General features: G+C 31.5%; 2 protein-coding genes across 2 annotated transcripts; both read right to left on the minus strand.

Moving 5' to 3' along the window:
- Positions 1–1,190: 1,190 nt before the first annotated feature.
- On the minus strand, positions 1,191–5,265 carry LOC143073770 (uncharacterized). Its single transcript, XM_076249525.1, has 7 exons — positions 5,140–5,265; positions 4,597–4,785; positions 4,134–4,313; positions 3,234–3,398; positions 2,196–2,545; positions 1,892–1,985; positions 1,191–1,408 (listed from the first exon to the last, which is right to left on the minus strand). The coding sequence occupies exons 1-7, from the start codon at positions 5,216–5,218 to the stop codon at positions 1,191–1,193; spliced, it is 1,275 nt and encodes a 424-aa protein (XP_076105640.1). The 5' UTR covers positions 5,219–5,265.
- Positions 5,266–6,214: 949 nt separating this feature from the next.
- Positions 6,215–9,089, minus strand: LOC143073214 (KRAB-A domain-containing protein 2-like). The gene is made up of 3 exons (XM_076248576.1): positions 7,785–9,089; positions 7,046–7,378; positions 6,215–6,692 (listed from the first exon to the last, which is right to left on the minus strand). Exons 1-3 carry the CDS (start codon positions 8,988–8,990, stop codon positions 6,399–6,401), a joined length of 1,833 nt encoding a protein of 610 aa, XP_076104691.1. The 5' UTR covers positions 8,991–9,089; the 3' UTR covers positions 6,215–6,398.
- Positions 9,090–11,375: the final 2,286 nt, after the last annotated feature.

The following is an 11,375-nucleotide window of genomic DNA, read 5'->3' on the forward strand; positions in this document are numbered from 1 at the left end:
GTGAGACAATTCTCATTGGCACTCAACAACAGTAAGTACATTATAGAAATGAAAGAAATTATATATATCCTGGTTAAGAATATGAAATTAACTTTAAAGATAATTATTTATCTTATAGATATCTAAAGTTTTATTTCTCAACAAACAAAAACTCAACAAACGATAACAAGTACAAAATATATTTGAATACAAAATAAGTATAATTACATTAACCCTGCCATTATACTGAAAGAATGTTTAACCCAATCCTTGTCTTTTTAAAATGAAATATACAAAAAGTGAAATAAATATAAAACTGGAATATAAAAAAAAAAATCATGTTTATCTAATCTCTATACTTTCTTTATTGAAAATTGTAACAATGACAACTAAAAGACGTCTTACTGATATTTATCTTGGGCTGTTAGTTGGCCTTAGAAATTCTTTTTAATTCTTTAGTGGAGATTACATGAAATTTTAATAGTATGATCAATCAGTTGTCATAGTTAAACTTTAAAGCTATAACTGTAATTAATGAAAGTCTTCAACGCTGTCTCTTTCATGGTGATCTGACTCCAACAAGTCCTCATACACGTCAAGAAATCCTTTTGGAACACAGTTATAAAACTTCACCTAGAAATAATATTGAACGCTAATAAAACAAATGCTCCCATGTTAAATAAAATAAATGTTCATGTCAGTGCTAAAAACTCTAGTCTATATACCTCATCATGTTATAGAGAAGAATACTCAAGTTGCCGTTAGAGTTTTCAATACATTCTCTAAATAAGTACAGCTCACACACATAATGAATTATTGGTGTAGGAGAAACAGCTGTACGTCGGTGGCATTGCAAATAACATTTTTTCCTCTAACAAAAATACTTGGTAACGTTTACCAAATGTGAACTAATACTTAAATTCTTTGCTTTTTAAACGGCAAACCAATCGCTCAATCAAACAAAAAATATTCCGCATACTGAAAATATGAATTTGCCACAAAAACTGAAGATTTAGATATCCATAGTGAGAAAGCGCAAAAAAATGTGTATCGAACTCTGAAACAGTCCTAAACGTTTAATATAAACTATTGTTTTGCATAAATTCCCGAACACTACTTTGAAAGAATATAGGTATTTAAAAGTCATTTTTCCAAATGTAATTTATTTTCCAAATTATTATTTAGCTCAAGTTCAAAGTTTTGTTAAAAATTCAGACATACCATATTGCTTCATTTTGTGTTGCTTTTTTTCTAAATACTGCCATAACAGATAAGGAAACAATATAATTGGTAAATAAAAAGGTAATTCCGGAAGTGTGCATGTTATTATTATTAACATCACTTACTTCGTCGATGAATCCTTGGAAATCTGTACACCCTCCTGCCTGGCCTATCACCATAGGATTTCCATTCTTTGCAATACCATCATCTGTAAAAATTAAAATCAAAAGTAAGGTTAGGGACATTATCTCTTCTTTTGTCTTTTTGTTGTTCTAGTCAATTCGTAGTTGCTATTCAAGCGTTAATTAACATTAAAAAAAATTACAAGAAAACTCGTTTCTTCCCTTAGCCTTTTTTTCATTATTGGTACTAAGTATTTGAATTGTTAAGGAGAATTGCACGTGTAACTGGTACACAATATCTTAGCTCTACTTTGAAAAATAAGCAAATTAGCACACACAAAAAAACCCGCACCTGAAAGACTTTTAAGAGATTTAGGAATTTCTAACCATCTCCGATATCGTTAAATAGGAATTGACTTATACAGGCAACTATACCAATATGTTTCAAATCCATGACATAACCATGAACTCTCAATTAACTGACCAATAAAAATCTGTTTAGTAATTTCAAACATGAAAATGGTTTTACTATATTTCATCTTTAGCCTTATGAAATAAAATAAACTCACCACATTCTACTGTAGCTGGTGCCAAGTTGTTTACTCTGAGTGTCAGCTTATCGTCAGATCTTGCAAAACGGACAAAATGTGCTCTTCTTGGGTTCTGGAAATGGAAAAGTTATCATTTAAAGTGTATGTATGCGTCGTTTGTTAAAGTCAATAACTCAAACTGATATTGAAATTGTTTGTTGTTAAAACAACTTTCAAAATTTAATAATTTATTTCCATTTTTCTTCGTTATTTAATACTGATTTTACTGTGTGTGCAAAATTAAAAAAAAAAAGAACAATATACTAGAGTGGCTTATACTTACAACACCAAAAACTTGCATCTGTATCAGCCGCTTATTTTTCTGTAAAACATACGCCTTAACAACACCAAGCGCAGGAATGTATGATATTTTATATGTAGCGCCATATCCATTTTGGTCATTCGACATCAAAGCGACTTCTCCTTTGTATGTTTTTGCCATGAACTCAAAGCACAGAGAAAATTCATTATCTAAGTCGATGTCGTTCATTGCCCAAATGATTATTTTCCCTCCTTTGTTGAAGAGAGCTGATTTCCGGTAAATAGCAACGTTGTTGTTTGGAGCTTGCTGTATTCTGTTATACTTTTCCAGAAAATTTCCATTGTATGTGAAGTGAAACATTGGAGAACAACCTGAAAACATTTAATAATGATTATAAAGGGTGGAAAATTGGATACTAATCTTAACATTTTCTCACAGTACACTGAAATAAATGAGGTTATAGTCATTGAAAAATCTATGACAACTTTTATAGCTCTTCATTTAATGATAATATTGTAAAATGGTCAGTGTTTTAACGTCCAACGGTAAATATTACTGCAAATATCACTGCACAAAATAACAAGAACATTATAATGCAGATGAAATTTAATTCTGCTCCTACACATTGAGCATGATATTCAATGTGCTATTTCAAAAGGTAACGACAATCCACAGAAAGACTTTATTCTAAATTTTTAATGCCGCAAGAGCAAACACCTTCTAAAAGACAAAGATACAACGCGTTATAGAGCATAAAATTAAAGGCATTAATAGAAAAACTAAGTTTGCTCGAGGTAGATGCAACCTTAGTTTGAGTGTTATTTTTATAAATAACTGAAAAATTACATTTAATTTATGCTTATACCGCAGCACTGGTTGCAGGGCGGTTGATACCCGCGAAAAATAATAACCCATGCACTCACTGAGGTACCTACCCATTATAGATAAGTTATGTCATAAGATATGATTTACATGTTCTTTCATCATGACTGTATCAAACATCATTTGACCATACCATACCATACCATAAAATAAATATAAATATTATTGAAATATTACCGTGCTTCTGAATTTTTCCTGGAATAATCCAATCACAAGTACACAAGTCAGGTCGATACCACAATCCCTTTGGACATCTCATTGTAGTCAAGGTTGATCGACCGTCATATAAGTAGAACTGATCTGGCTTTCCAGGACAAGGATATGTTGTTCCGAATGAACAAGCTAAAGTTATTGAGAAACAACATAATAATAAATATGTGTGTGAAGAAAAAAACATAGAGTGCAAGTGTACAGTTATGTAGCATTGCAAAATAAAGCTGATGCTCTAACAGATTTAAAAGGTTTCGCTCTAATGCAGCTGCTAAAGGGTAGAAGGACTGTTTTCAACCGAAAAAATATGTACACACACATTAAGCTCAAGCTGGTAAGTCTGGTGGTGAAAATTATGCACACTGCACAATAAAATCATAATTTGCAGATGAAATAGACAATAATTTGTTATGAATCTAGTTCCATATCAGAGAGAAATTAAGGTGGTACCTAACACTACAGGGAGATAACTCTGTAAAGTCAGCTAAACGTTTTAATTACGTTGTGTTGTAAAGGAATATTAAGCTTCTCAATGATCAAAATTGGTGTTTCTCAAACTGCTATATAACCAGTGTAATTTTTCTGACAAAACGGTTGGTTAAAAATTTTTGAGAAGTTTTATATTTTTGTTAAAGCGTCAAAGTAAGTACTTTGACAAAATTTTATGAAAATTAAACGAGCCAAATTAATTTTAGTGCAAGTGTTGGGTACCACCTTAAATAAGTTTTCAATGAATTAAAATGAATAATATGTGCCTTTCTGTACAAATTACTACAAAATGACATATAGCTTTATATATTTTAAATTTGAAGAGACAAGCAGAAGTCATCAAGAACTGTATATTTAGATATAAAGCATATCACTTACGATGTTTAAGGTTATCTTTAAAGCAGGTAGGATCAGAGTGGCATGACTTTTTGTGTGCGTTGTAGTAAAAACCATTTGAACATGTCAAGTACTTTGAACGTCCACCTATGCAAACAAAGTAACCATAGCAGCTCTGTCCATCAGCATAACTGTAGCCATGTGGTTTCCTCTTACAAGGATCTATAATAGAAGAAATTAGGTATAGAAGAATGCAGTAATTTAAAGCTAAAATTTGATTAAAGATCACAATGAAGTGTAGTGGGAACTATTTAGTATATGAAAATAGTCATTCATTGGTCGTAACATTTCTGAGACATTTCTAAAAAGTGTGAATGTTTACTTATTTTTGTATTTGAAGTAAGAAAAAAAAATGTTCATGTTCTTTCAAAGTTCAGAATTTGTCACGGACGTGAAATAAAATCAAAAATATTTTCATCTCTAAAAAGGGTCAAATCAATTATACCATAAGAACAGTGCACTTTTTCTGCATGTCGACATTCATTTCCGTCATAGAACGTTCCTGCTGCACAGCTCTGTTGATGTAAAACACCTTCCTCGTCGCATTGATAAAACTGATCGCAAGTTCCGGGGGTAGGTTTATAACCCCATCCATTATATATTGTCCTTTTGTTACATAATCCTTCAAATTTGTCTGCAATATAACAAGAGCGATCGTTTAAGTTCAAAAACTGTGAACGCATAAATATTGTATTATGAAATTCAAAATATAAACTATGAAGGACACGAAGGTATATTATCTGCAAGGGGAGCTTATAGAATAAGATCATTTACTCTATTTAAAACGAATAAATTTAATAAGTTAAAAGTCCGAAAACTCAAGTGAGTGATAAGAAAAACTTTACCCACATGCTTAGAGTCAACTCAGAAACAAGTGACGTGATCACGTAAAATATAGCATACCTTTCGTGTTGATAATTAAAGTATGCAATAAGATTTCTTATTAAGTAGAAAAACAAAACTGAGAGTGTTTTTCACACATTTTTACCTGATTTTTCAAATTCGAAATAATCATCCTCGTAAGCACTAGCAAAGATAAAACAAACACAAAATACAAAATAAAACATTTTCACTACAAACTAAGAACTACTGACTATCACCAGATTTCTATTAACTGATGAGAAAAATACTAATTATGGTTATATAGGGCGGCATTAAAAAGAAAAAATCCATTACCATAAACCTTTTCAGAGTCTGGGCCGCCTGTGTCGAAGCGGCTAGTTTACATATGATTTCTTTCAATTAACAAGGATAATGTTATGACTATAATGTGTATTACGCAAGTTAACAAGGTTGTCCATTTAGACCCGTATGATTAGCCGTTAACGGTTTATGTTTTACACTATTGTTATGTAACTTATTATCTTAATGTTGTGTACCTGTATTTATCTAGTTAGTCCTGATAATGATGTGTGTTCTTTCTTTTTTGGTAGACGGGAAAGGGATTTCGATCTTTCTTTGTTTTTGTTTTTTGTTTTTGGAGGGGTTTTTTTTAGAATAAAAGGAAAGGTACAGCACTGAATGAACTATGTAAACTTATCAAGAGGATCAAAAACAAATTGAACTTTCCTGGGTGATCAATTGTGAATGCCTCTACTTTCGAATATTATCTATTAATGTAATTGTATTGACATGTTTGTTTGTGGGAATAAAGATATATAGCTGTTGATAAATGTGATTGATACAACAACCAAATGACTAAAAAAAGACATTTAAAATTTTCCTTTTAGTTTTGTCATTTATAATTTTTAACGATATATCTTAGATAAAATAACGATCGAATATTTAAATGATATAGCTTAGATCAAATAACGATAGAATATTTTGTTCCAGGTATTGGAGGAACAAATTGAAAGAAGATCAAAATATAAACATATATATGTTAGCGGCAATAAGCGAAATTAGGCATTAAGCTTAAATCCTAGGCAATAAGCTAACGCCTAGGCATTACGTCTAATGCCTACATGATGTTAGGCATTAGTCTTAAATCCTAGGATTTAAGCTTAAATCCTGAAAAATGTGTCCAGGCATTAAGCTTAATGCCTAAAGTATAAATGCGAGTAAATAAAAGACATTTATTCAATTAAAAATAAAAATTATACATTTGTTACATAATAAAATTACGAGAACTGAAGTTTAAAATGTCATCTCCTGGAAATAAAATCACAGATAAGATATGTTTTTATATTAAAACTCGTCAAATATTACTTATAAAACATGAAAACTTGATACAAATTTGTGTTAAAATCATTTGTTATCACAAGTTGTAGAACTGTGGCACCGACTATTGCACTTTCTCCCGTTTTTCTTGCATTTGCACCGGTTACTTAAACATTTAGTTTTACAAGAACATTTGAAAAATCCTTGACCTCCGGATAATGACTGATGGGTTGCTGCCTCACGTACACTTAAAGTTGTTTCACAATTAATTTCCTCTTCCAGAATTAAATTTTGTTTACATATTCCCATCTCATTTGTTCCAAATGTTCCTTGAAGTTGTCCAAATCTTGTAGCCACAACAGCATTGCCCTTATCATTGACCTGAAAAAATAAACAGATAAAATTCTTTTGCAGGCAGTTTGATTATTTTCATTAAAATATCGATAAAGAATTATTTCTGAGAGTAGAATTAATTAGGTATTTGCATTTTGCGAATTATGAAATGAATTCGTGTTGCATATGGTGATTTTCAACTGTCTTTGTGGCATTAATACGCATCTGATTTTCGTCAGGTGCAGATCCTGGATTTTTCAAAAAGTGGGGGAGGGGCCTGGTCCCATAACCCCCTTCCTACATTAATATAAACATAATTACTTTTCTTGTTTTCTTTCTGTTTAGTATTTTATAAACATTATATTTTAATGATGCAGTCAACTTTTGATTAAATATCTTACCTCAATGACTCGGCCGAGTAAATTTCTACTGTCACCCTTCCCTCTATCAAACATAGGTATTGGTACGGCAACTGTTTGCCCAACTTCTGCCGTCCCTAGTTCCTTTTTGCTCCTGGCTATCATAGTGTTTGCCTGCTTCAGTTGACTGTCCATGGCTCCAGAACGATGTCGAACTCTGTTGGTATCAATTTTACAATTTGGACATACCACCTTTGAACCGTATCCCTCTTCACTAACAGTAGTACCACATATAACATGAATGTGTTTATCACATTTACTACACATATGAGCTCCAGATGTATCCTTTTCACATACATAGCACTTTAAGACATCCTGAAAAATAGTTTCCATAAATAATAAGGTAAAAACAATCATTTGGTGTGGTCATACATCAGTTTTTAAAATTTAATTACAGTTTTGTGGTAATGAAGTTTTGTTCAAAATGATCGTTGGACTTAACACTCAATTTAAAAATACGAAGATTTGGTATGCTTATCAATAGGACAACTGTCCGCCAGAGACAGGATAGTATATAAGATAAGACCTATAGGTAACCATACGACCTTCAACAAAAACTTATAGTAAGCAGACTCTTTTTTTCTTAAGCTCCGAATATCATTCCTGTGGTTTATCTGTTATATATTACATGGAAGTACTTTAGTTCAAGCTCCCGCCAGGATTAAAGAGTCGTTTTTTTTTGTTTTTTTTTTAATATTTCTGAGTACTATTTTCAACTTACTGTTTCATCAGTGATTGGAGTAGAAGGTTCCACATTTGGTTCTGCAATAGATTCTGGTATATCAGAGGCATGGACAATGTTTTCTGTTTTATTTTCAGCTACAGGTTGATCATTTACAGACTCTGTCTGGAGCTTAAGTAAGTCCTCTTCCTTTTCTAAGGTCATCAATATTTCTTTCGGAATTTTGGTTTCTGATGTTAATCCAACTGTTGCACATTTACCAAATAAAGCTTCATAGGGGGACCGTCCAATGCCTTTGTTTAGAGCTGAATTCTTTTGAATCTGGACGAACTTGATACCAATTGACCACTTTGTTGATTCATTGTCCCTCAGCCATGCAGTTAGCATGTCATGGATATCTCCATTTGATCGCTCAATGCTACCCTGTGATTGGGGATGTCTCGGTTTCCCATGAACGATAACAAGTTCTGGCCACATTAATTTTAACTCGGATATGACCAAAGCTGTGAATTCCCGACCATTGTCACTTTGCAGTATATGGGGCGCACCAAAAATTGTGAAAATATCAATTAGATTAAAAGCCACCTCTGATGCACATTTTGAGGTAAGGGCTTTAATGTTACAGAATTTTGTAAGGTGGTCTTGAAATACCATAATAAATTTATAGTTTCCATCTGGGTTTGATTGAAAATCCATCAAATCAACTTGTCCTCTACTGTTAAAGTCTTTAGATAAAATGGGTTTCACTACTACGCCTTTCCCTATATGTTTTTTTTTCATATTGCAATTTTCACAAAGTGACAGAAATAATTCAATTGCATCACGTGAAATGTTAGCATATCCATTATTTAGTTGTTTTATCATGCGATCTCTGCCGCCATGACCTGTTTCTTTATGTGCCTTTTCCAAAATACCATAGAGTTCCTCTAGGAAGACATAAATTTTGAAATTTCCCTCGTCATTCTCGCTGACTTTAGTTATCAACCTTTCAAAACCACCAATATTAAAAATGTCATACCTTCTTAAATTGTAGTAATCTTTTGTCAATTTCTTTTCTGATGATTCCAAAAGTTTAATCTTTGCCAAAAGATCATGGTACTTTACTCTAGGGTATATGCTCCTTGTTTTCCCTGATTCAAATTTAGACCTCAAAGATTCAAGAAATTTTTCCTCAATAGACATGGTGTCACTTAATGCGAATAATCCAGATAAAGAAGTGAAAAAGACAAGATGGCCTGAGGGCATTTAACAAATATTTTAACAAAGAAAATTTACTTATCCAATAAAATGGTATGAGCAAAAAATCATATCTTAATTTTGTCTACTTTTGACCAGTTCAAACCAGCTTGACCAGTGAAAGTGTCAAATAATTATTATAAGGATTATATAGAATCTCCCCTTTTTTATGGGATACAATCACTTTTTTAAATCCTTTTTATTTTTTGTACTTCCACAAAAAAGTATGAGTTAATTCTGTTTTAAATAAGAAAAGTACTAAAATTTGAAGATTTGTCAGATAAACGCATATTAATATTAGGAATATAATTAAGAAAATACTTTATTTCAAGAAAAATCACTAGAAACACCTAAATTCTAAAATTTCACTTATTGCCTAAAATCATGTTCGGCAATAGGATGAATAATCATCACCAAATTTCAGGCAATAAGCTTAATGCCTGGAAATTTCAGGCAATAACTTAATGCCTAGGCGTTAGCTTATTGCCTAGGATTTAAGCTTAATGCCTAATTTCTCTTATTGCCGCTAACATATATATTTCGAATCCAAAATCAAATTATGGAAATCGAGAAAAAAAGGAAATTATACCTTTAACGTGAAGAACTTTAGAGTATATAGCAAGATGATTGAATGCGATAGCTTCCGTGTTAATAAGTTTAATGTTATTACTTTTTATAACAAGTTGATTATTCAATTTAAAAGATAACCTTGTGAAACAAAATATATGTCATTTATTGGATAAATTATGACGTTGTCGTTAAAAAACGGGATAGCTTTTTCGTTTTAGCAACACCATATCTCTTTAAAAGGGCAAAGTTTACACCACAATAACATTTGCTAAAATTTTCTCTCCACCTTTCAAGCTGCTTTAAAAACTCTAACAATTAATTTTTCAAAATATAGTACAACAATAAAGAGATATATATCCATTAAAGACTAGCGCTCATCCCTCCCGCTGTAAAGTACATGTACTGTAAATATCAACTGAAAGTCGTTTCAAACCATAAATTCAACCAACAAATAAACTAGTTTCACCAATGTTCAAAGTGTCTATCTAAATGCATGAATATGATCGTTTCTTCTTTTCTCGTTCGAAAACGAAAAGTTCATAATTCGACCTTGTTTGAATAATTATCGATATAATCATTGTTCCAAGTAAATGGACAAAGGACAGAACGAACTACATTTCATTGAAAATGACATTGCTGGAATTTGTTTACATGTATTCAAGTATTTATTAGGTGAAAATCAGGCTCTATTTAGTTTCTAACATTTGCATTTACCGAGTTACACAAATAACCAAGCTAGTATTTGATTAACTTGTAAAGACGGAGGTCTTTGACATTTTGTGCAATGTTAAGTATTTCTATTGTACACATCTTATATTTACTGCTATTGGCTAATCCTATAATGTATTTGAAAAGAAACCATTCATGATACTATGAGAAAAACATATTTGAACCTTTTGAAATTATTAACACCAAAAACTTAAATTAAAAAAATCTTTAACTTTCTTTAAAGTTCACGACCCGTATAATTGTCAAATTTTACACGCTCTGCTTTCCCCCTCGTATGGTCGAATTAAGAGCAAAGGGTATGACATATAGTTGAAATGCCTATTCGAGTTCTAATGAAATAATGAGGACGGGATCCTTACACCTGCACTATTTACTTGTGGCTTATGTTTATATATCTGTTAATTGTGAAAGATCTGAAAAAATAACAACAGCCACAGTAAGTTAAAGTATACATGTAATGATATTTGCGGTAGATTTCAATATGTATGTTTTTTTTTAGATCTATGCCATAAAAACTTTAATGTATTTCCTCTGTGAATGACTTCAGACTATTTGTAGATAAATATAGATATTATTTTTCATTGAGTTATTTTGAAAGCTTTTGAAGGATGTGGTGGTCAATTACACATCTAAAAAATACTAAACCGAAAACATCGGTTTATGTTCTTTTACATCCTTGATTTTCACCATGTTAGGAGGATTCCTTGAAATAGAAAAACACTTCAGACAAATACACTTTATAGAGTGTTATGCTCTCTTATCCAGTAACACTTAAACTAATTTAAAAAAGTAAAATCATAAAAATGTATTGGCTGATCATTCACAATCAATTGTGATGAAAAATTCAAAAATCCTACCTTTTTAAAAGCATTCTGGTTCTTTATTAAAAAAAAAAGAAGGCAAAATACATAATACATGTAACTGTATTATCTGACACGCTAAAGATTCATTTAAGAAAGCCATGATATGTTTGAATGTTACCCGATTATAGATTCCAAACGTGACTCTTCTTTAATAATTCGCGTATGATTGTGGATCGACATGTCTCTTTTGAATATTTATCGAAAAGAGAGGCGAAAGATGCAAAGGGGATAT

The sequence above is a fragment of the Mytilus galloprovincialis genome, chromosome 4 (genome assembly GCF_965363235.1).
Source record: "Mytilus galloprovincialis chromosome 4, xbMytGall1.hap1.1, whole genome shotgun sequence".
Classification (NCBI taxonomy): domain Eukaryota; kingdom Metazoa; phylum Mollusca; class Bivalvia; order Mytilida; family Mytilidae; genus Mytilus; species Mytilus galloprovincialis.